Genomic DNA, 23,087 nt, shown 5'->3' on the forward strand with positions numbered 1-23,087 from the left:
AGTTAAAGCACTCTGGAATAGTTGAGTCTTCAAGTCATTTAGTTACTTCTCGAGCATTCCGAATGTTCACAAACAATTAACATATTACACACTTCAGACACTATGGCACCATTTGGAACAATTTATTCTTTTATGCCAAATGGCAGAGTCTTCAAGGTGAATCTCCCTTCCTATTTTCCTACTGTTCTCGTTTAACCTGAGGTTACCCTATACAGATTCTGGCCGCGGCTAAGCTCAACGACCTCGACATCGAAGTTCCTCCTTACCAGCACTTTGTGACTAACAAGTCTACTGAGTTTCTCACTAAATTCCCAGCTGGTAAAGTCCCAGCCTTCGAGGGAGCTGACGGTTTCTGTCTCGCTGAGTCAGACGCGATCGCCAGATATGTTTCCCAATCCGGACCTTGTGCTGGTCAACTCCTTGGAGAGGACGCTGTGACATCAGCAAAGATTCAGCAGTGGATTTCCTTCTTCGCTGATGAGGTTTACCCAGCTATTCTGGACCTTGTTATGTGGAGAGTAGGAATAGCCCCCTTTGACCAATCTACTGAGACTAGGGCACTGACGCGTCTGGAATACGCGCTGACTGTGCTGGAAAGGCACTTGTCGTCTGGCACTCGACTTGTCGGGAGCCAATTGACGCTTGCTGACTTGACTGGCGCTTCATCCCTTCTGTGGGGGTTCATGCATGTTGTCGATGAGCCTATGAGGAAGCAATTCCCAAATGTTTTGACTTGGTATTTGAGCACGATTGAGAATGATGACGTCAAGGAGGTATTTGGAGAGCCTAACCTGATTGAGAAGAGGCGTCTTGGCGGTGAATAAGTCTTGCTTATAACTACCTAGGTACACAAAAGATGTACAGATTTCTTCTGCAATAGCATAACAATTCGATTAATAGCAATTAAAAGTGTGAACCAAATATTCAAGAGAAGATATGACTCGGTAGTATATGATGTAAGATGGACAACAAAACTGATCAACTATGTACAAACAGTAATTATAAGACAAGAATCAGAGAAAAACATTACTTCCTACGAAGCGGCGCAAGACCAAAACTGCGATCCTCAAAATCAAGCACAAGATACTGCCTCTTCAGAAAGGCCCTACCTAAGAGAACAACCTTGGCGTCTCCAGCGCTCGTGCGCCCATACTTCCACACATTAACATTGAGATAACAGACAGAGCCAGGCATGTTCTCCAAACGCGTTACGTAATCCTTTGGAGGGATCGTGTACTTCTTCCCTCCATCAAGCTCATAGACGAGATCAGGATATTTGCCCAGATCGTCGCACGATAGAGTGTACCAGTCCTGCATGTCGGTGTTGTATCCAGTTGATCCCTGGCTTAGGATCTTTTCGATGACAGCGGTGGAGGCCGGCTTGGCACCCGTCTTACTGACGAGGTACTTGTAACCGTTGAGGGAGAGTGGAGCACCCAGTCCTTCAGATCCTTCGTCCACAACAGCCAGGGGGGGTGTCGTTTTACCACCCTTGACAGCCTTGAAAGGAACAGCAAAGTTCTTTGACTTCTTTCCATCGCTTTTGACCCACATGCCCGTAAGCGGAGTACTCCAGTAGTTACTGCGCGGGGGCGTAACCGGGTAGAACGCGTCGCTGAGCCATTCTGGGTTCCGGATCCCATAGGAATGCAACTGCTTGGTATCGTACATGGTAGTATCTGTACCCCCAAAGACGAGCTGAGCATCACCTCCTTGGCAGCTCGACGTTGAGGCCAACGTGGCGCACGTGTGCCAGCCAACCAAGGGTCCCATGTTGCCCTCCTGCCATGCTTGGTAGTTGGCAGGTTCTGATGTTTCGGCCCGCTTGGATGGCGGAGGAGCCAAGCCGAAGATGCCACCGAACGGGACTGCAGGCACGACACTCGCAGGATACGGAAAGTTGGAAACCTGCATAAGTGTATCGCCGTTGCAGAGATGTCCAATGCACACCTCATCTCGCCCGTAGTCTACGGTGAAGTTGGGCGAAAAGGCTGTAATGGGCCACGTCGTCTGAGCAAAGGAGGCATTGCTAAACGATTCCGAGTCATGCTCGTTGAAGAATGGCTGTTCTTGCCCCGCACAGAGATCAGGATTGAATTGGCCGAGACATCTCCCAGATCGCACAAAGAGTGCCATCCATGTCATGTCGCTCAGCATCGTAAGTTCCTGGGGAGGCGAACCGACAGTGACATTGAACAGATAGCCGTACACGTCCCAATAGGCAGGTACTGTAACCGAGTTACCAGAGGTAGGGGAGCGGTGTTCCAACGTCAAAGCGGCTGCATGTGCCGGAACAAGAGCCCCGAGCAACACGGCCAAGATGGTTGCATCAGCAAGCATAGCTGCAGACTCGTTTGGGTAAAAGATGAACGAAGAAAGATCCAAAAGGAGTAGATTGAGGGGCAAGTGTCAGGCTTGATGATCTGTTGCGATTGCATGAGCAGGGCGGTCATGCACACTTTATTTCGTTTTCTTACGACAGGTCAATGGAGGTCTCCGATATGAAAGGACTCTCTCAACAAGTTTGTTTCTACTTCGAGACAGTACTAGCCCACTGGCTAATGAGTGGGAAATTTCGATCGAACGATATCATCCTTCGATGCAAGGCAATCCTTCGGGATCTTGAGCCTACCTACACCCCCCAATAACTTTTACTTTTGATCTTATCTTAGAAAGTGGAATGACGCTTGCAGGGGGAGGGGGGCTCAGCCTTACGTAGCATAACGAACATGATGGATGTTTCTACCTCGCCCATTCTCGCGCTTCGTCTAAACTGGAAAAAGCGAAACTGGGCGCCCTGACAAGAGAGCCAACATGTTTTTCGAACCATACTAGATCCTTCGAATGATTTGCCATCGAACGTCTTGGCCGACGGGTGTTACGTTTCAGGTAGCTGCCGCGGTTTAGTCCGTGGACCATAATCTAAATCAGGAATTTCTCAACGGCACGATAATATCTCGGCTACCTTGTTTGCAGTGAAGCCTGTCTTAGGCAGTAGCGTAAGAGGGCCCTTACTGAGACTGGTTAATCATTGCACATAAGCAAGACCCAAATGAAATATCCATCTCTTAATCTGCCCTTCGTATCAATACCTAAGTTTCTCTTCTGGCTTTACACCATTTCCGTCACCCAACGTCCCATCACTCTTCATCACACCCAGAAATGTCTCATTACCCACGGCTACTCTGCCTACACGGCGGCGGCGCATCATCTCGTATCATGCGTGCCCAATTTGCCAAGTTAGAATGCGCCTTGAGCAACCGTTTCCAGCTTGTCTATCTTGAAGCTCCTCTAGACAGTGCCCCCGGCCCAGGCATCCTTCCCTACTTTCAGAACTGCGGACCATACTCTTGTTGGGTCAGCGATGACAAGACACTGTCATCAAAGGACAAGAGACTCGAAGAAGACAATGCCATTGCTTACATCAAGAGCTTCATGATGCAACATGGGCCTTTCGCCGGTATCCTTGGCTTCTCACAAGGTGCACGTGCGACTGCCAGCATTCTGCTTGAGCAACAGCAACACCCCTTCACACATGATAACCTATTTGGTGTCTTCTTCTGTGGCACATTTCCCCCTTTCGTTTCTGAGACTCCAGAGATCAAGATCCCTACTGTACATATCCAGGGTCTCTCAGATCCATATCTCGAGGAGAGCGAGATGTTGTTGAGTCATTGCACAAAACAGAGTGTTAGGAGAGTGATAAAGTTCGATGGTGGCCATCATATGCCCACAAGCCTTGGTGTGACACAGCAGATTGCAGATGTCATTTCAATGGTATACAGAGGGACCAACAGGAAAAAGGTGTCGAATCTTTGGAAACTGAAGCGACCAATTTCAAACGCGACCGCGATTGAGATTTAAGTTTGGGAATGCATTTATCTAGATAGCTACCATAGACAGAATGAAGCAGTTCACTATAAAAACAGTAGTCCTTTTCAAGGCGCCAGTACGTGTAAAGTTCAACATTAGTATCGTCAAATGATTCCTTCTAAGGAAGTTCGTTTAATGTTGCAGTATCATATATAAGATGATTAGGGAAGGCTTTGAGAGTAGTTATAACATATTCACACGCAGAGATGACAATGATAGGTAGGAATAGTGAAGATACTTGTATTATGTGCTAATAATATTTGTCTGAAGCCTGTTAAGCAATATTTCTCAAAAAGCGAATGACATCGGTAGTCTTGGCGCAACTCTCAAGGGCCGCTTCGTGCTCCCATGCATCACGATCACAGATATACAAGGGTTTTGCTGCCTTGAAAGAACAAGGGAACAGTCGTGTATGACTGATATCGTAAGTGACGGTACCAGTCACGCCTACCGATACAGCTACGATAGCAGCTTCGCACATTTGATGAATCTTGCTTTGCCAACGTCCAGCAATGACTTCATCAACCCACTGCTCCTCAAGATTACGTTTGTGTCTCAAGGTTTCGGTTGACAATGTAGCTGTCTCGATATGACGTCGTGCATTCATGATAATGGTCGCCGCGGGAGCTTCTCTCAACTCCAAGACTTTTTGGCCAGTGGCTATAGCCTCGAGGCCGACAGACCGTCCGTGACCAAATTTCCCAACCATATGGTTAAGTAGAGGGATCATGTCTTCCGTGGAGTATGTGATACCATTAACGGCGAGGGGAAGACCATCCACGAACTCAAGTGTGATCTTCTCAGGGCTGTAAGCTTTGCCATCTCGGGTCCAATCCCAGACATTGTCAGGGACCGAGAAGTCCTCGGGATCATCTGCTGAACCGTTCTCAAACTCACGACACCAGAGGTTCTCATCGCCACTGAGCTTTCTATGTGCCATGTTGGGAAAACCTGCATTGGCCAGTTCCCATGCCTTGTCATCCCTTGAAATCGTCGACTTCACATAGGGACTTCCGAAAGGTCCTTGAAATCCATTTCTTTGAATAGATTGATTCAGCCTCGGCAGACTATTCTGAGAAAGGTTGGCTGTATGAAGCAGTAGTCCAGCACCGACCCTGTTCGCATAGTTGGTGATAAGACCAGCAATGACAGGACGACTCAAAGAACTGCTAATGGGGTACAGATCATACGCCATGGCATGAGCACGAACAGCCATTTCGACATTCTGGACGAATGGCTTGATACCAGAAAGACACTTGAAGGTTGTATTGTACTTCGAGGCAAGTGTCTCCAGTGTCATCATATCGATTTCCCCACCGACATCGACAACGACGATGTGGATGTTTGAGAAGCCGAGTTTGTGAAGGCGATAGATGAGATATGTACTGTCCAACCCTCCACTGCACATTGCAACGACAAGTGTCTTGCGGTCACAGTAGAGATCGATGTCTTCGAAGCTCTCAATTTGAAGACCTGCTGGTGCAGGAAGAAGGAGTCCAAGTTGTTTGGATACATCATCTTTTGCAAAAAGAGCATTCGCAAGTTTTGCACTGCTCTTGCTGAACACAGGTTTGGCAATAATTGACTGCTCCTGGAATCATTATTAGTTACCATCATGATTTAGTAGGAGGTAGAATTACCATTTTACTTAGAGATACTGAGGTAGTTTCTGAAGTCACAAAGATGATGGTTTGAACAGTGGCAGGATTTCAATAGACGATCATTAATTCTCAGAAAAGGTCTTTGAAATTTTTATGATAAACAAACACTACGACTTGCTATCTAAGCGCTTTAGCCATATCAGAAACAATATCTAAGAGAGCCCCTCGAGCATCGTATCACTGTAGTAGTTGTCGCTAATCTCCACGGAATTAAACAAAAATATTCACACTCTCGTACGAGGACATCAACAAACGTCCTCATCAACGAATGCAAGCGACCAAATTGATACAAGACAATCTTTGGAACAGCATCGCACCACAAGTCAAAGGATTGAACTTGCATACGGTTAAACAGTTGAGCCTCAAGGTGTTTCGAGTTTGACAGTCATGGTACGATGGGCGACTGCACTTGGGGTTGGAAAAGGATCTTCATGCTTGTGGGGTAAGATCATGTACACACCTTGATGGCCAAAACAGATCAAGGTGAGTGCATTATTGTGGTGCCATCTTGTCATTCCAGAGCTTTCTGAATGGATTTGGGTAACATTGTAGGCCTCGATATGTGGTAGGGATATGTGGTAGGAGCAGACACTCTCCCCTGCTGGATCAACGAGAAGCCGTTTTGGGTAACTCGTGTCATGTAAGACAAGATCGGTAATTTCGATGTGGATATGCAGGTCCGGATGGTTTTGAATGGCATCATTTCGGAGGATTTAGCTAAAAATCTGCCGAAGGATCTGTAGGATTGCTGACAAGATGTTGATAGCCAATGGTCAACACACCCTTGCGAGGTGGCAGTGATTCCTTCTAAAAGCTTCCGAATACCCTCTACATTTTTTACTGCCATGTTTCTTTTTTTGATGTAGAGGATTTCTACGTGGAACCATCCGATGATCGTGTCAGAAAATCGTGCCACTTAATTATGGCTCAGATTATGTTGGAGAAGGCTGTGGTTAGTGTTGGTAGTGATCGGCGTTGTGTTCTTGACTTATTGTACACTCTTCTACCGGACGATCACGGAGAGGACATTACAGCAATCCAATTATAGAACTCATTTACCACTATACTGTTTTATTTTACTTTAACCAAGATCAAGAGAAGATCTCATTGTTTCTGACTTCAATTCTTTGGTACTGCATAGTATTTCCATACTCCAATATGGCTACTTCCTCGCCTGTAGTAGAGAGCCCGATGCCAGAGAAACCGCCATCAACATCACCAGCAGGCGCTGCATCGGGTAAAAAAGGTGCTCGGTTTTGGCTCATCTTTGTCGCCATTGCGTTGACTACATTCCTCGCCGCCCTTGACACATCCATCATTTCTACCGCCTTGCCCACTATCGCGGCTGACCTTGGCTCCGACTCTCTCTACGTATGGATCATTGACTCATACCTCCTGGCTTCGACAGCCACTATCCCCATCTTTGCCCAGGCAGCCAACATCTATGGACGTCGTAGCCTCACTCTGATTGCTGTTTGTATCTTTACTCTCGGCAGCGGTCTTTGTGGTGGTGCGCACAACACTGCCATGATGGTTGGCGGTCGCGCTGTTCAGGGCATCGGCGGTGGAGGCGTTCTCACCATGTCGGAAATTGTCGTTTGCGACATGGTCTCCATTAGAGAGCGAGGCATGTACGCTGGCATCATCGGTGGTGTTTGGGCAATCGCCGCAGTTGTCGCTCCCGTCATGGGAGGTGCCTTTGCTCAGAATATCTCTTGGAGATGGATATTTTACATCAATCTTCCCATCGCTGGCGTTGCCCTCGTCGCACTGGGTCTGTTCCTGAAGTTGACTCGCCCACCATCTGGCACCTTCAAGGAGCAGATGGCCAGAATTGACTGGGGAGGAAGTGTCCTATTGATCGGATCTGTCACCTCCATTGTTCTTGCGCTAAGCTGGGGTGGTTCTGAGCATGCTTGGTCAGACTGGGAGACTATTGTTCCTCTTGTCATAGGCCTTGTTGCTCTGGCTGCCTTTTTCGCTTACCAAGGTGCGCCATGGCTGAAGGAACCTACCATGCCTCTCAGGCTGTTTGGCAATCGGACATCATCAACGTTGCTCATCATCAGCTTCATTCACAGCTTGCTTCTTTTTTGGATCTGCTATTTTCTCCCAGTCTATTTCCAGGCTGTCAAAGAAGCTAGTCCTACCCGTTCGGCAGTCATGCTATTCCCTATTGCCTGCACTAGTGCTCCTGGAGGTGTCGCTGCTGGTATTACCATAACCAAGACTGGCAAGTATCGCATCTGGCATTTCTCCGGGTTTGTCCTCATGTCAATTGCATGTGGCCTTTTCACTCTTCTCGATGAAAATTCCTCCACCGGAAGATGGGTTGGATTCCAGATTCTGTTTGGATTCGGCACTGGTTTTGTCTTTACCAGTACTTTGCCTCCAATTCTGGCTAGTCTTCCTGACTCAGATGTGGCTACAGCCACTGGAGCATGGACCTTTATCCGCAACTTTGGATCGATCTGGGGTGTTGCAATTCCAGCTGCTGTGTTCAACAATCACGTCAATCACGCAGCATCCAATATTTCTGATGAAGGAGTCAGAAGCCTTCTTGTAGATGGTGGTGCTTATGAACATGCCACTCAATACTTTCTCAAGACCCTTCAGTCTACCCCGCGGCTCAAGGACGAAGTGGTACAGGTGTATTTGAATGGACTCAAGGTTGTCTGGCAGACCTCCATCGCTTTCTGTTTGCTAGGATTCTTGCTTTGTTTCTTTGTTCGTTCACTGGCGCTTCGCGATGAACTGAACACCGAGTTTGGACTGCAGGAGGACAAGGAGTCTGGTCAGATCAAGTCGAGTGAAGAGGGCGTCGTCAGAGAGTAATGGAATAAGAACAGCACATAGTATTTCTGTATATCTCATGAGTGTTTAATTAAACTTGTTTATATCTTCTTTGTATCGTCAACTACCATTTTTTATCATGATTGCTGTGGCAATTCCAGGAAGCATGCGATTCATATTGTCATTTGACCCAGTAACTTCCAGTAGACTTAGGGCTCGTTCAGGCCCAGACAAATGTCGCTTCAGTGCACTTTGCCACTATAAGTCGTCAGCACAGCGCACCGGTCTCGGCTATAAAACACTTCCCATTCGATCGTTGCAATATTTGTCTTCCAACAACTCGATTTTATAACTGTGTAATGTCAAAGATGAACTTCACTACTTTCCGAAATATCATCGCCGGTAACCGTCGTGGTTCTGATGTTACCACGTCGGGTACAAACCCTCTCAATCAAGCTCCTCTTTGGCCTGCTCCTGTAGCTACTGCGAGCGACGTTGAAGATGCTGTGCACGCTGCCAAAGAAGCATTCCCCCAGTGGTCTCAGACGTCTTACAAGCAGCGAACAGATCTGTTGGAGCGCTTTGCCGACCTCTATCTTTCGCATGCGAGTGACTTTTGTCAATTACTTGCTACGGAGTGTGGTAGATCTGTAAGTAGCCATTTCTTTCCGTTTTTGCTAGGATATTGACAGTGTATAGGCCGAAAAAGCGGCAATCGAAGTTTATTTTTCTGCACAATGGCTGCGATACCCATGTTCGTTCAAAAATTGATCTTGACGATGTACTCATTAATCTGACCTGGATAGCGAAATACCAACTTCCCGAAGAGAATATTGAAGATAGTGAGAAAACCGCCATCGTTACCCACGAGCCTCTTGGGGTGGTCGCAGCGATCTGTCCTTGGAACTGTGAGTTATATTCGCGGCCTCGTAACAAAATGCTTGCTGATCATACGAATTGCTAGTTCCATTGATGCTTGGTACACATAAGAAGCTCTACTACATTGGAGGTTATATCGGCTAACGATTCTTTAGCAATCGGGAAAATTGCACCAGCTCTAGCTACAGGAAACTGCGTTGTTCTAAAACCATCGTACATCAACCTTTTAATCGTATACTTTCCAACTCACTGACTTGAACAAAGGCCATTCACTCCATACACGTCTCTCAAATTGGTAGAGCTGGCTCAGCAAGTGTTTCCTCCATCAGTTCTACAAGTTCTCCACGGCGACAATGATCTGGGTCCTCTCCTTGTCAAGCACCCTGATATTTGCAAGATCTCATTCACTGGGTCTACGGCTACAGGAAAGCAGATTCTCAAAGATGGTGCCGATACCATGAAGCGTATCACTCTTGAAACGTGAGTACTTCTTCAAACATCGATACTCAAGACTAATTGGACAAGCGCCGGCAATAATGCTTCCGTCGTCCTTCCCGATGTTGATCTCAAGGCCATTATCCCTCAGATCGCAGGAGGGCTATGGTTCAACGCCGGACAAGTCTGCGCCGCCACACGCCGTTTGTACATTCATCAAGATATCTTCGACGAGGCGGTGGCTCAGCTCGAAGAGGCCACAGCGGAGGCAGCCAAGGATCTTGTGTCAGGCATCGGTCCAATTCAGAACCAGGTGCAGTATGACAAGATCAAACAGACGCTGGTAGATGCAAGACAAGCCGGCTGTACACTGCTATCATCGGGTCGGACGGAACCGGAGGAAGGATTCTTTATCCAGCCGACCATCGTCAAGAGCCCACCACCAGAGGCTGACATCGTTCAACAAGAAAACTTTGGTACGTCAGACACGCCATCGATGGGCCCATCAGGAACCATGTTTGATGACTATCAAGATTTCTCATCCAAGACCAATTATGAAATGGCTAACACAGTCTCACCAGGCCCTATCGTTTCGTGCATCAAGTTCTCATCCATCGATGAGGCTGTGTCCATGGCCAATAGCAGCAACAGTGGTCTAGCTGCCAGTGTGTGGAGCAGGGATATATCTGCCGCAAAACGGGTGGCGTCTTCTCTTGAGGCTGGTAATGTCTACATTAACGGACCGCCCCGCCCTGATCCTCATGTGCCGTTTGGTGGTCATAAGCAGAGTGGACTGGGCGTTGAGTATGGATTGCAGGGTTTGCTATCCTTCTGTCAGACGAAGTCTACGTACCTGTACAAGTAGAGATAGACCTACGCCTGTTCCTTCCATCTTTGTTTCCATCTTGAGATGAGATGTCACACCCCTCAGCCGAATGCACGATCCTTCAAATGGAGAAACTTGGCACATCTCATGGCACAGTGTTTCACCCACAATCTTCCAAGAAATCACACGAATGTCCATTTAGAGTTAGTTTCTAAAATGCACACTCCCATCTCATCTCGCACCTAGGCGAACTAAATCCTCACATAAGAGTGGTGGATCTGGGGCCAAAGGATCAGCAAAGGTGGAGAACAAGATCCTACTGCAACTACCGGGAAACATTCCGTATTACTGTGCTCCACTTACTAACTCTGTGCTTGCTTCATTCTCCTTTCGATCGGAGGGTTTCATCCGTCATACGACGGAGTCCAGTTACCAAATGTGCCTGTCAGCTCACGCATGCAAATGTCAGTTACTAAATGGTTTGTTCCGGGGGATGCCGGCTAGCCAAGTGGCACGGTCTGTTCCAACTTGGTATTCGATAAGGACATGCTCTGACAAGGCGGTGTTGATCACTAACATGGCGGACCTATGAGTTGCGGCTTATATGCCACGTATAATTCATTCATTGTCACTGCTATTTGTTGTAGAGTCTTAACGTTTCTGGGCCAGAGTAGCTTTCATAGTACCGCGCTCATTTCATTATGTGGTCCAAACCACTCAACGATCATCTGGCCCAAGTGGCCAGTTCCTTACCACCAGAGGTCTCCAAGACTTTGAGCAACTTGACTCTCACTCAAGGCTTTGCCGCATTCATTGTCTTGTTCATCATAGTACCCAGGGTATTTGAGGTAAATAACGCTGCCAGTGCATCTCATTGACAATTGGTTGACGATTTCAAGCTTCTACGAAATATCTTTTCCCCTGTCAGCCGTATTCCCGGTCCTCTCATCAACAAACTTAGCCCTTGGCCCCTGGAAATTGCCACATTCAAAGGAAAAAGGTAAGCATTCAGATAAATCGTCAAATCTATAATGGAAACTCTAACATCCACCAAAGCCATCGTTTTGCTCGTGCTCTTCACGAAAAGTATGGGCCAATTGTTGTTCTCGCTCCCAACATGATCTCTATTGGTGACGCCAGTGAGATCAAGCGTATCATCCAGAATGAGGACTGGGTCAAATCTGAAGCCATCTATGGCAATTTCAGACAAGACCCGCACCGTCCAACACTTCTAGCCTTTACCGAGAAGAAGGCCTACTCTCGACGAAAGCGTATGCTATCTTCCATGTTCGGTATGCGCTACATTCGTAGTCTTGAGCCTCTCATGAAGTCGTGCGTCGATGCTGGTGTTGCCCATCTTGACAAACTCTGCGAGAACTCCAACAACAGCACTGTCATCAATCTCCAACACTTCATCCATGGTTTGGCCATTGATACCATCGGTGCTACTACCTTTGGTGGTAGCTTCAACGTCGTCGAGAATGGAAGTCATCCTCTTCCATCTCGGCTGAAAGCTGGCATGAAGATCTCTGCCGTGATGCAACTCATCTCATGGATCAAGTACATTCCTTTCCTCCCAAAGCGGGATCCTTATATCGAAGAGTTCACATTCAACATTGTCGACAAACGTCGTAAGGAATCGGGAGATGTCAAGCATCAAGACCTACTTCAGCATCTTGTAGATGTCAGCGACGACTCTCCTGGCTCTGAGTTCCGCACTTCAGACGTACAGGATGAAAGTGTGATTCTTTTGGCAGCCGGTAGCGAGACAACTGCCAATGCCGAACTCTTTACCATCATGCAACTTCTCAAGCACCCCAAGGTTATGAAGAAGCTGGTTGAAGAAGTCGACAAATGGTACCCTCCTAGTGAGCCTGACCGCGAAACGGAATGTGGCCACTCTCAAGCTGGAATGACCTATCTGCAAGCTTGCATCGATGAGACCATGCGTCTCATTCCAGGCCAAGCCACGGGAAGTCCACGCGACGCGTCTAAGCAAGAAACTGTGCTTGGATACCGCATCCCAAAGGGTACAACCGTGTTTCCCAACACTCAAGAGGCGCACCTCAACCCTGATAACTGGAAGAACCCCGACGAATTCATTCCGGAGCGTTGGTTCGATGTCTACTCGCAAAACCAGACATCATCTGTGCCTTACTGGCCATTCTCCGCCGGTAGCCGCGTCTGTGTTGGGAAACACTTTGCTTTTCAGGAGATGCACATTTCTCTGACGACACTTCTACGCAAGTTCAGCTTTGAGTACGTTCCGGGGCAAGATGAGACAACTGTTTTTCGCATCGCGCAGCAGTTGCAAGCGAATTCTTATGATGTCAAAGTAAAGAGGAGGTTTGAGTAGGATTGTCCCCGAACATAGAAGACTACCATGATGGGTGGATGATACTTTTTTGTATGGTGTGGTTAGTTTATATTTAGGCCTGTAAATAACACGGTGAATACGGGTGTATTTTTTTGACGCAATAAAAACCCTCCCACAAGGGAAGAATCGATTCCTGTTTGAATTGAATCCCATTCATGCGGATGGTTCATCTAATAACTTGTGTTAATGGCAGTATTTGTCCAGTGAGTTAGAGTATGCACAGCCTGTCTAGGTCCACCAATCCTTCCAAGTAGTCAGATAGAGCAACAAGTACCTATATAAACTCGGCTTCCCCCTCTGTCTTGAACTTTCCAACTCACTCATTCTTGCAATCAGTCTTCCCCCCTTACTAATCATGTCGGACAAGGCCAACCAAAACGATGTACCCATGCAAGGGCAAGGTGCTTACAGCTCACATGCTGCACTCCAGCACCAGGCGATGCTCAAAGCCCTGCCTCTCTTTCAGAAAGCGGCTAAAGCTGTAGCGGACCACGGCGGTCCTCACACAGTCGTTATCGAGTATGGGTCCGCCCATGGCAACAATTCGTAAGTGACACTACATCAGCTCATGTTCGCATATTAAACATTCTTCAGATTGGAACCTATGCAAGCGATTCTCGAAGCAACTCCTCCCCGTCAAGTGGAACTGCTCTTCAGCGACCGCCCAGAGAACGACTTTAGTACTCTGTCTACCACAATCACATCATGGGCCGACGCATTGGACAAGAACGAATTTCCCCACCCCTTGTTTCTGAGCATGATACCTCGCAACTTTTACCAGAAAGTCGTTCCCCCTCAATCAGCACACCTAGGCTTTTCCCTCGCTGCCCTGCACCATCTTGACCATGTTCCTTCTCCTACTGGGGTTCAGTCGGAAGATGATCAGCTCCTCCAGAAACAGGCTCATCTCGATCTCTCTGCCTTTCTGGAACTTCGTGCGCAGGAAATCATCTCGCGTGGATCACTTGTTCTCTCATTCGTTGGTCAAGCATCTGCTGGATACGAGAACTACAGTGGACCTGTCGATGCGTGCCGCAACGCAATGATCGAAATGGTCCAGCAAGGAATTATTCCTGTTCCAGTAGCCGGGTCTTTTCGCGTCCCGACGTACAACCGAACCTTGGAAGATGTGAGAAAGGTCTTGGACGAGATGAGCAACGTTTGGGACGTTCATGATCTATTTGAGGCCGACATTACTCATCCAGCCATTCACGATTTAAATGAGAAGCAAGTCAAGGATGAAGATGCCAGTCGAGAGTATGCTAGCATCGTTATTGATTGGATGATGGCTGTTTGCTCTGGTTACTTTCTCAAGGCTCTCAAAGTCGGTAATGAAGGGCGCTACAGTGAAGAAGAGGAAAAGAAACTTCTTAATGATTGGGTTGCTAGGACCAAGGAATTATTTATTCGGGATCACAAGGATGAGGAGGTTGTTTGTTCATTTGTCTATGTTCATTTGTCCAAGTTTTAGTTCGCGAGGTTGGGCTTGGTGAAGCTCAATGAGGTAGGGTATCGTTACTAGTGAGATAATTCACATCAGTGATTACAAATCGTCCAAAACAGTGACGTCAATTAAGCTTCTAGAGACGGGCCAATTGGCAGTGAAATTGTTCACCAAGTGAGATGTTTCCATTCAACAGCGTGTAGCTTCAAGGCTGGCACTTACTTACCTTGTTGATTCCTAAATAACAATATCGCTAACATAAAGCCCTGAATATTTGTGTCTATTTCGCATCAGCCTATCCTGTCAACTTCCGATTCTCCTACTGACGCAGTCCAACAATGGCGCAACTCAACAACGACTCTATCCGGGCTTTCGAGGTCTCTATCCCACAGTCGGATCTCAATGACCTACAGACCCGCCTTCGACTGACCAGATGGCCAGATAAGGAGCCTGTTAACGACTGGTCCCAAGGTGTCCCGCTTGCCGTCATTCAAGACCTTTGCAGATACTGGCAAACAGAATACGACTGGCGACGATGTGAAACCTTACTTAATTCATATCCTCAGTTTACAACGACAATCGATGGGGTGGAGATATACTTCCTCCATATACAGTCAAAGCATCAAAAGGCTACAGCTCTCTTACTAACACACGGTTGGCCGGGCTCCGTCCTTGAGTTCAGGCATGTGATCGATAAACTTGTTGATCCTGAATCACACGGAGGTTCTCCCGAAGACGCATTTCACCTCGTTATACCAGCACTTCCGGGCTACGGATTTTCCGAAAAGCCAAAGGAGACTGGCTGGGGACATGGACGCACTGCTCGCGCATGGGCCGAATTGATGGGGCGTCTGGGCTACCAAGATCGTGAATGGATGGCTCAAGGCGGAGATTGGGGAGCTTTTGTCGTCGCGAGTCTTGGCCATCAAGCTCCCAAAGGACTAAAGAGTGTTCACTTCAATTCCATATACTTCGAAAGCAAGGTAACATCTATTTTTCTCTCTCTTGAAAGAGAGTAAGCTAATTATTTTGTAGAAAGAAGCTCAAGTTCCAATCAAGGATAAGCAGGCTGAAGAACGAGCCAAGCGCCTGGATGAGTTTCGGGACAGTGGTTTCAAAGGTTATTCCCTGGAGCAGTCAACAAAACCTCAAACTGTCGGATATGGACTCGCAGACTCTCCTGTCGGTCAGGCTGCCTGGATATATGAAAAGTACCGAGACTGGACCCATCATGATGGCGATGTAGAAGCTTTGTTTAGCAAAGATGAGATGCTCGACACAATCATGCTTTACTGGCTCACCAACTCTGCAACGTCATCTGCTCGCTACTACTGGGAGTGCGGATCCAGCACGACTGCGTGGGAGATACATGTCCCAGTTGGTGTGAGCTGGTTCGGTGGTGATAATAGCTTTGCGCCGAAAGAATGGTGTGAGCGTTATTACAAAAACATTGTGCATTGGAATGAGTTGCCGAGAGGTGGCCACTTTGCGGCTTGGGAGCAGCCCGATGCGTTTGTAACGGATATACGCGAATGGCATAAACAAATCAGGTGAAGGTGTTCATGAGGGGGCGTTTTATCTCTACTTCCGGTATTGTTGAGTGCCTCAAATCATAAAAAGGAAATGAAGTATCGGATGTCTGAGCAGAAAGTCATTGGAGCACAGCCAATGCTGCATCTGAGAAGGAAGTTTCAAGAAAAGCAAAAGACAGGTCCAGACAGCAAAGCAACATTTTAGGGCCCTTTCATTTGCAGAAGTTCAGCCGTGGTGGATGTGTTACCCACGTCGGCTTGAAGTCTATTTTTGTGTTTCTTATGTGACCTCTAGGTATTGCCAGCCATGTGTATCAACCCAATCGATGAACAAGATGAAAAAGGCCCCGAATATCAAGGGGACCCCTCCCCACACAGCTTAGGCTGATTAGCCTAACTTCCTGAACAGCGTTAGCTCGCATGCTCGGTACATCTTCGACCGAGGTTGAAAATACCATTTATTGTCCCAAAACCTCTTCCCTCGGCTGTTCCCAACCACAGCATTCTCCGATTTTAAAGATGAAGGTGTCCAGATTAATCCCCCTACTAAGCTTGCTATCATGTCTCGAAGCAGCGCCATCGCCAGGCCGTCCTCCCAAAAAGGCTTTCAGTTTTTCTAAAATTACCAAGATTGTATCCTTGTCAGTCTATACTCTAGCAGATCCGTCGGCTTGCTACCATCTGACTATGTTCTAGTGGCGACTCATGGACAGATACTCGCTTCGACATATTGGGCCAACAACCCTCTTCTTCCAACCCGATAGGAAACACGGGAAAGACAAGCTCCAATGGCAAAATGTGGCCTATGTACCTGACCACACAGTATAATGCGTCCTCCATTCTACTCTACAACATGGCTGTAGGCGGTGCAGTGGTCGACAGAGATATCGTCACGACTGGCCCGAACGACGTGGATACGCAAGTCCATGACAAGCTACAGGCCTATGTAAACCAGCATCCAAGCCTTTTCCCACCCACCCAAACACTTTGGACCATCTTCATAGGCATCAACGACATCTACAGGACCATAAATGAGGATAATCAAGAAGAGACTATTGTCGCAATTATTGCGCGCATTCGCCAGCTCACTCTTGATTTGTATAGCTATGGTGCTAGGCAATTTCTCTTCGTCTCAACGCCCCCGCAATCTCTATTCCCAAACAACAGGCCCAAAGACATCGTACCCAAACTCGAAGCTGCTAGCCAAAGCTGGAACAAGAAACTCAAGAAGCTCGTGCATGACTTGGACCATAAGCTCAAGCATAGTACCTTTTTCTTCTTTGATATTGTTCCTCTGATCACAGCTGTTACAGAGGACCCTTCACAGTTTCCTGAAACAGCCATTTACAAGAGCAACGCCTTTTGCGCCGACTATAAAGCGTAGGTAAAAACGTTTCATATTTGACAACCAAAGCTAACAATTCCTACAGAGGAACAACTGTACCAGATTTCAAGTCAGAGACTTGTGAATTCAGCGCGTTGGAATACATGTACATCGATGGAGCACATCCAACACAAGCATTCCATCAAATCCTTGCCAAAAAGATTTCGGAGCAGCTATCAGGGGGATATTCCATCAGCTGAGGTAGAATACTTGTTTAAGCGGCAATGGGTTGGACATTATGTTTCAGAACAATATTTGGGATCTGCCGTGGATAAGTAAATTGTGTATTACGTTATCTATTTATGCAAGGTCCCGTCCGTAGGTCTCTCATTGGTGGGCTCTAATTGTCCCGTCAAACATGAGCGAGGCAGCATCTTCAAGTTTAAAGCTATGAATGGAATTATGCGGATTTATACAGACAAGATATACTTCACTAAATATTTAGCCTCGGAAAAGGTCGAGGGCAAATAACGAGGCGACTTAAACACTACCCAGCACTCCCAGAGCCCCCAAAAGAATTTCCCTAGTTCTTTTTAATAGCCTTTCCGTCACATCCGCGCCATACATAGCCTCATTCCACGACCCACCAAACACAATCTGGCCCCTCCAAGTCCAAAGGAAAAGTTGCATAGATGGGGGCATCATGGTATTGGCAAGCCAAAAGTCCTCAATCTCCCACTGCCCAAACTGGCGGCTCATGAAATCCTCAACAATACCCAAGGATGTCAACAGAGGTGTTCGGAAGAAGGCTGCACCCTCAGCCACCTTTTGCATGTAAAAAGGCATAGCCGCCGGGATGCAAAGAGCACCCTCTGCGTTAGGGTGATCAAGAGCCTTTCTGTAGTACTCCGAGAGCTCAACTGTTGTCTTGTCAAACGTGTCTGGCTTGATGGGGATGTATAGTGGAATGACAGTGCAGTGACATGCAACCCTTCGAAGCTCTTCGGAATACTCCTTAGCAAAGAACCGACGAGCATCAATGTTGGCAAAGCTGGCCCACACTTCACCTGCTTTGCCTTGTTTCTCTTGTTGATATTCTTGGACCGCCATACCAAAAGCAACTTGCACTGCAGCTGTGACTGTCATTCCTCGCTGCTTGCAAGTGGCAATGACTTTGCTGCTGACCTCGGGACTGAGCTTGTACTGGCGACGGAAGAAGCCCTTGAGTGATGCGTTCGGATCATCAGCAGGTGTAAAGATAGCATTGTCTGTGGAAATACGCTGAAGAATCTTTTGAGCGTATTCCAACACATCGGGTGAGATTTCCTGAGGAACGTCGAGAATGGTATCCATCGTGAGTGGCAAGTTCTTCTTGATGGTCTCAGCAGTGACAGGGACGCCACTTGGGTTTATCAGGGTAGAAAAGAAAGTGTCCCAGAAGAAAAGAGCGCCTCGACCATCAGCCCAGGCATGGTTGATCTGAAGTGTCAACTCCATCGTGGCCGGAAAATAAAACAAGGTTGGATATCGCCGTGAGACGCTTTCACGAAAGATGTCGTCAGGAGTCTTTTCTCGTGACACGATGAAGGTCTCAGAAAACCAATCATCGAGACTTTTGCCTTGAAAAACCTCAATAATCTTGCCTGTTTCACCGTGACGCGCTGCCATTTGAGGCTCCTTGGCTCTAGTCTGTGACCATGCGCTTCTCAAGGAGGCCTCAACTAGGTCGGAGGCAAGAGCATCATGGTTCTTGAACTTGACTGTAGTGAACAGGATGGATGGAGCTGGTTTGCCGAATTCTCCTTGAGTGTAATAGTATAACTGTTCAAAGGTACCTCGGCTGTTCTCGAACACAGTCGAAGACGTTTGCCTCCATTTAAGGGACATTTTGAAAAGTGATTAAGAGTATAAGAGGTTGTCGCGCTTTCTTTGGGGTAACAACAAATGACGATAGATCATCCTTCTACAGGTAAGAGCAGCCTTTCTTATAGAAACCGCAATAATTCTCAATACTACTCCGTTCCTTGATCTATCTATCTGCGGTAAACGTTTTCCGAGATTTAGACCTGAAGTTAATCCTCCAGGAGTAACTAATTTCCCAAGAAGCTATAGAACTGCAAGACATGCCCACCATTTCATGTGCCAATTGTGCATATTTGGTACTTTAGTAGATTGTCGACTATGACTGGCTCAAATAGTTCTTGCCATCTTACGATTTCTTGAAAGATATTCGAGAAGTGGAAACCCCAAGGATCAAAGGATTTGAACTGACGAGGCACAGTCATTCTATGACGATAACAGCGGGTCGACAGTGATCAAGGTTATTTTTTTCTCTTCTATGTCTGGAAAGCATATATTAGTGCTTCCACTCTTGTCAATATCTACTTGTATCCCATTTAATGTCGTGCCTCGTTGAAATTCATATATTAGTAGCGAGCTCGTTATTCTTGGCAATCTCAATCCGAGTAGACTGCTGTGCCTCATCCTTCTGTGTAATAGGCAAGGCAGAGAGGGTCCGTAAGTTCGGGGAGTGTTACCTTATTTGGCTTTGATTCCGCTAGATGCCTATCAGCAAGTTAAAATCTGTCTAGTTTTTATTCATTCAACACAGAGATTGAATCCTGGCCATGACATATAAGACTCTACCAAGAGACATGTTCTGAAAAACGCCGTTATGTACAGACTCATTTCATCATCGTTTATCTTATCTTATCTCTATCTTATCTCAATTTACCACTTTGATCAACTTGTGGGTCCTTCCAGTACCTAGACCTCAGGGTATCAGAAAAATTGACCTTAGGCTACTTATTTTTATACCCCAAGACTTAGGAGGCTCTTTTTCTGCTACTCAGTAGCTAGATAACTTTTGATGTACCTATGCAAGGGTAAGAAGACTAAGCCCAATCAGGGTACCTCTTTGCCCACTGCTGTCATCTCAATGCACAGAGAAGGTTAGGTAGCCTTATTCGTGGTACACATCTTGCAGTGTTTAGGGTAAGTTTAAAGTCTTGTGACAATACATATTGACTCCATGAGTTAGTACTCAATGTCTAGGGCCGTCTAAAACATTTTAATATAGGATACTATCACTCAGTTGAGATTTCCATTTGCTACCCAGCCCGTCTTTTCGCGGTTGATTAAATCTTATTTTTACGACTGTTCATTTTAGGCGTTGAAATTGTGTTTCAAAACATTTCAAACCATAAACACCTACATGTCGTCCATGGAAACAAATCACGAGCTTTGAATCTCACGTAAATTTGTTCTGAGTGACGATCAATAAAGAAAATGTTGTAATTACTATTAATACACCATTGTAGGGAAAGAATGGATCGACATTGCAGTACTAGTGAAGCGGTAAGGACGTGTTCGAAAATGAGACTAGAAGCACAGATATGAGCTCAGTCCACCGATTACTCTCTCCCCGACATCAAGGATGCCAAGTCCAAGGATTCTTCTCGAACCTTTTCCATCACCCGTATGGGCAAGGGCTTGGGTGTCATTATCTCTCAGCCTATCACCCCCAAGAGCGAGACTATCGGAGACTACTTGATTCCTATGGAGAACAACGCTCAGGTCGAGGTCTATGACGGACCTACAAGCTTCGAGCTCACCCAGCGCAACTAGACTGGCTTGTTTAGGTTTTGTGCTTTGATGCAAGCGTGTTTAGACAACTATGCTTAGATATTACTTTTTTAATACATATATTTATCTAGTTTAAATTCCATCATTCTGACAACCCAGTGCGTGCAACAGCTTACGCCTTGCAAAGTCTTCCGTTTTGAGTAGGCACTCCATCAACTTGATCTGTGACATACCATTTCTCACTTCCCACGCCCTGGAAAGCATAGAAAACCCCTTTAGAATCAACCTGGTCCTTGATATGGAGAAGCCTCTGGTACTTCGAAGAGCCATAGAAAGACTGCTGAAAGTCAGGCTCCGTGACATCGGCCTCAGAAGCATACGCGCCACCACCGGGAGTGGCATCCCTCCAAGGTTTCATCCAGTCATTCGTCAGTGTCTTGCTCCTTTCAGAAACAACATCCCATGGACTACCTTCAGGGAAGTCAATGACTGAGATCGCCCACATGGCTGCGTTTCGCCAAGCAGGGTTTACGGCGTTATCAGGATGGGGACCCGGACCGCCAGTGATGCCAAATCCGATGATGTTCCCACCTTTGTCGGACAGGCCTTTGAGCGCAGCAAAGGTTTTGTTGAATTTGATGGGATCTTCGAAGTTCTCACTGTATGGGCCGTGATTAATCCAAGATACTGCATACGATTCGGAGAGTGCTTACCTGGGGAAGAGACGGCCCGCTGTCTTGCCACTAGCACCTCCGACAGCTTCGCGTGCGAATCCAGCAGACCAAGCACCAAGGAAAGAATCATGTTCTGACTCTGTGACTTGAGGTTCGATACCAAGATCCTTCCAGACTTGAAAGAGAGGTGCTACCAGAGTCTTCAACTCAGTAAGGGTATGATTTGGCGCAAACCAAGGAAACATGGCAAAGATCAGTGTATCACCCTCACCATGCATAATGCCCCAGTATTCGTAGTTGCCAACTTTGTCAAAAGTTGGAATACGTTCCCAAAATGCTAGAATAGCTTTCCAGAATGTTTCTCGAGAGACAGTCGCGCTAGTACCAAATGCAAAACTCATGACGGATGCTTTGAGCTTGGGAAAGACTTTAACTGTGTATGAAGTCACAACTCCGAATGTGCTGCCGCCACCACCTCGAAGGGCCCAGAAAAGGTCAGTATTCTGGAACTCGTTGGCGATAAGAAAGCGGCCATCGGCAGTCACCACTTGAATACTCATGACCTGAACTTGAGTCAGTATTTAAGGAAGTAGCTTGTATTGCTCATCTCCTCACCTGATCCGCCCCTAGACCGTAGATAGACGACAGAGGTGAATGACCACCACCGGCCAGATATCCACCAGCGTAGCCCACACTCATACCTTCACCTCCTACGACAGTAACATCATATTTATCAGCTGCCTCATAAAGTTCAGAACTAATCACACCGGCAGCAACCTTCATTGCTGGTCCACTATAAGACGTGGTCTTGTAATTGTCGATATACTGAATGCTCTTGAAGCGATGCATCCAGAGAGATAAAGCACCCGCGCCAGCAGAACGACCATTGAAGTCATGACCAGTGTTTTTGATAACGAGTCGAATGTTGAGAGATCGAGCTAGGTTGATAGCAAGTTGTATGTGTGCCACGTTGTGAGCGTCGACAACGTAGGAAGGGTAACCACCCAGGGTACATTTCCCATCAGGTTTATCGCTGGGCATACATGTTCGGCCTTGATACATCGGCCACATGACAGAAGTCGGGTCAGCGATACTGGTTTTAGTTAGTGGTGAACTTGAGATGGACATCAGTCTACTGACTGAAGCGACGACTTGCTCCATTGATTAATGATATGATTGCACCGAGCCTCATCGTAAACTCCAATGCTGTTGTAGCATGTTGCCCCAACGGGAATAGTCTTGATCAAAGCACCTCCAGTAATGAGGTTAAGCAACTTCCAAACTGAATCACTAGGCCAAAGAGAGTCTCCGGGAAAGGTTTTGCATTTATTCCGTGCGTGAAGACCAAGACTCTGTCCGTTGGATTCAATTTCAGGGTAGAACAGCGGTGCGTGTTGGGAATCCAGGTTCTTGAGGTCCCTGGCTGACGAGGCCGTTAGTTGAAACTTCTCTTCGGCCAGATATCTACCCTCAACAGCCTCGCCAACCTGGCCGGGTACAGCTGCATTGGTAGGTTTAAGACGTGAGATAATAACAGTAAGCAGTCCGGCGAAGAAACGAGGAGAAATCTGCATGATTAAGTCGCACTAAAACGCGAAGGGGACGTGGAAACAAAAAGGGGATAAATTCAAACGAACACACCAAAGAGCTACATTTGCAAGTAGGTACCCGTTAGAGTAGATAA

At 46.9% G+C, this 23,087-nt stretch overlaps 13 protein-coding genes across 13 annotated transcripts; 9 read left to right on the top strand and 4 right to left on the bottom strand.

Annotated features, from left to right (window-relative positions):
* Nucleotides 1-102: 102 nt before the first annotated feature.
* Nucleotides 103-824, top strand: FSST1_001397 (glutathione S-transferase family protein; the record flags this gene model as incomplete). Its single annotated transcript, XM_083227290.1, has 2 exons — nucleotides 103-156; nucleotides 216-824. 2 exons carry the CDS (start codon nucleotides 103-105, stop codon nucleotides 822-824), a joined length of 663 nt encoding a protein of 220 aa, XP_083091579.1.
* A 202-nt stretch (nucleotides 825-1,026) lies between these two features.
* FSST1_001398 (pepsin-like aspartic protease) lies at nucleotides 1,027-2,340 on the bottom strand (the record flags this gene model as incomplete). The annotated part of the gene is made up of 1 exon (XM_083227291.1): nucleotides 1,027-2,340. One exon carries the CDS (start codon nucleotides 2,338-2,340, stop codon nucleotides 1,027-1,029), a length of 1,314 nt encoding a protein of 437 aa, XP_083091580.1.
* An 822-nt stretch (nucleotides 2,341-3,162) lies between these two features.
* On the top strand, nucleotides 3,163-3,864 carry FSST1_001399 (serine hydrolase FSH; the record flags this gene model as incomplete). Its single annotated transcript, XM_083227292.1, has 1 exon — nucleotides 3,163-3,864. The coding sequence occupies one exon, from the start codon at nucleotides 3,163-3,165 to the stop codon at nucleotides 3,862-3,864; it is 702 nt and encodes a 233-aa protein (XP_083091581.1).
* A 283-nt stretch (nucleotides 3,865-4,147) lies between these two features.
* On the bottom strand, nucleotides 4,148-5,281 carry FSST1_001400 (uncharacterized protein; the record flags this gene model as incomplete). Its single annotated transcript, XM_083227293.1, has 1 exon — nucleotides 4,148-5,281. One exon carries the CDS (start codon nucleotides 5,279-5,281, stop codon nucleotides 4,148-4,150), a length of 1,134 nt encoding a protein of 377 aa, XP_083091582.1.
* Nucleotides 5,282-6,692: 1,411 nt separating this feature from the next.
* Nucleotides 6,693-8,369, top strand: FSST1_001401 (MDR family MFS transporter; the record flags this gene model as incomplete). The annotated part of the gene is made up of 1 exon (XM_083227294.1): nucleotides 6,693-8,369. One exon carries the CDS (start codon nucleotides 6,693-6,695, stop codon nucleotides 8,367-8,369), a length of 1,677 nt encoding a protein of 558 aa, XP_083091583.1.
* A 326-nt stretch (nucleotides 8,370-8,695) lies between these two features.
* Nucleotides 8,696-10,506, top strand: FSST1_001402 (aldehyde dehydrogenase family protein; the record flags this gene model as incomplete). The annotated part of the gene is made up of 7 exons (XM_083227295.1): nucleotides 8,696-8,977; nucleotides 9,027-9,081; nucleotides 9,134-9,235; nucleotides 9,362-9,419; nucleotides 9,471-9,686; nucleotides 9,732-10,117; nucleotides 10,223-10,506. 7 exons carry the CDS (start codon nucleotides 8,696-8,698, stop codon nucleotides 10,504-10,506), a joined length of 1,383 nt encoding a protein of 460 aa, XP_083091584.1.
* Nucleotides 10,507-11,168: 662 nt separating this feature from the next.
* FSST1_001403 (cytochrome P450) lies at nucleotides 11,169-12,823 on the top strand (the record flags this gene model as incomplete). Its single annotated transcript, XM_083227296.1, has 3 exons — nucleotides 11,169-11,315; nucleotides 11,367-11,467; nucleotides 11,524-12,823. 3 exons carry the CDS (start codon nucleotides 11,169-11,171, stop codon nucleotides 12,821-12,823), a joined length of 1,548 nt encoding a protein of 515 aa, XP_083091585.1.
* Nucleotides 12,824-13,199: 376 nt separating this feature from the next.
* FSST1_001404 (S-adenosyl-L-methionine-dependent methyltransferase) lies at nucleotides 13,200-14,315 on the top strand (the record flags this gene model as incomplete). Its single annotated transcript, XM_083227299.1, has 2 exons — nucleotides 13,200-13,390; nucleotides 13,439-14,315. 2 exons carry the CDS (start codon nucleotides 13,200-13,202, stop codon nucleotides 14,313-14,315), a joined length of 1,068 nt encoding a protein of 355 aa, XP_083091586.1.
* A 311-nt stretch (nucleotides 14,316-14,626) lies between these two features.
* On the top strand, nucleotides 14,627-15,842 carry FSST1_001405 (epoxide hydrolase family protein; the record flags this gene model as incomplete). Its single annotated transcript, XM_083227300.1, has 2 exons — nucleotides 14,627-15,271; nucleotides 15,324-15,842. 2 exons carry the CDS (start codon nucleotides 14,627-14,629, stop codon nucleotides 15,840-15,842), a joined length of 1,164 nt encoding a protein of 387 aa, XP_083091587.1.
* A 497-nt stretch (nucleotides 15,843-16,339) lies between these two features.
* FSST1_001406 (GDSL lipase/esterase) lies at nucleotides 16,340-17,404 on the top strand (the record flags this gene model as incomplete). The annotated part of the gene is made up of 3 exons (XM_083227301.1): nucleotides 16,340-16,461; nucleotides 16,517-17,200; nucleotides 17,251-17,404. The coding sequence occupies 3 exons, from the start codon at nucleotides 16,340-16,342 to the stop codon at nucleotides 17,402-17,404; spliced, it is 960 nt and encodes a 319-aa protein (XP_083091588.1).
* A 280-nt stretch (nucleotides 17,405-17,684) lies between these two features.
* FSST1_001407 (uncharacterized protein) lies at nucleotides 17,685-19,031 on the bottom strand (the record flags this gene model as incomplete). Its single annotated transcript, XM_083227302.1, has 1 exon — nucleotides 17,685-19,031. The coding sequence occupies one exon, from the start codon at nucleotides 19,029-19,031 to the stop codon at nucleotides 17,685-17,687; it is 1,347 nt and encodes a 448-aa protein (XP_083091589.1).
* A 1,440-nt stretch (nucleotides 19,032-20,471) lies between these two features.
* FSST1_001408 (uncharacterized protein) lies at nucleotides 20,472-20,771 on the top strand (the record flags this gene model as incomplete). The annotated part of the gene is made up of 2 exons (XM_083227303.1): nucleotides 20,472-20,501; nucleotides 20,550-20,771. 2 exons carry the CDS (start codon nucleotides 20,472-20,474, stop codon nucleotides 20,769-20,771), a joined length of 252 nt encoding a protein of 83 aa, XP_083091590.1.
* Nucleotides 20,772-20,901: 130 nt separating this feature from the next.
* FSST1_001409 (FAD-binding oxidoreductase) lies at nucleotides 20,902-22,977 on the bottom strand (the record flags this gene model as incomplete). Its single annotated transcript, XM_083227304.1, has 4 exons — nucleotides 20,902-21,388; nucleotides 21,443-21,966; nucleotides 22,019-22,496; nucleotides 22,544-22,977. The coding sequence occupies 4 exons, from the start codon at nucleotides 22,975-22,977 to the stop codon at nucleotides 20,902-20,904; spliced, it is 1,923 nt and encodes a 640-aa protein (XP_083091591.1).
* Between the last annotated feature and the right edge of the window lie 110 nt (nucleotides 22,978-23,087).

This window comes from Fusarium sambucinum, chromosome IV (assembly GCF_050947815.1).
Source record: "Fusarium sambucinum isolate potato_lamoka chromosome IV, whole genome shotgun sequence".
In the NCBI taxonomy this organism is placed as follows: Eukaryota; Fungi; Ascomycota; class Sordariomycetes; order Hypocreales; family Nectriaceae; genus Fusarium; species Fusarium sambucinum.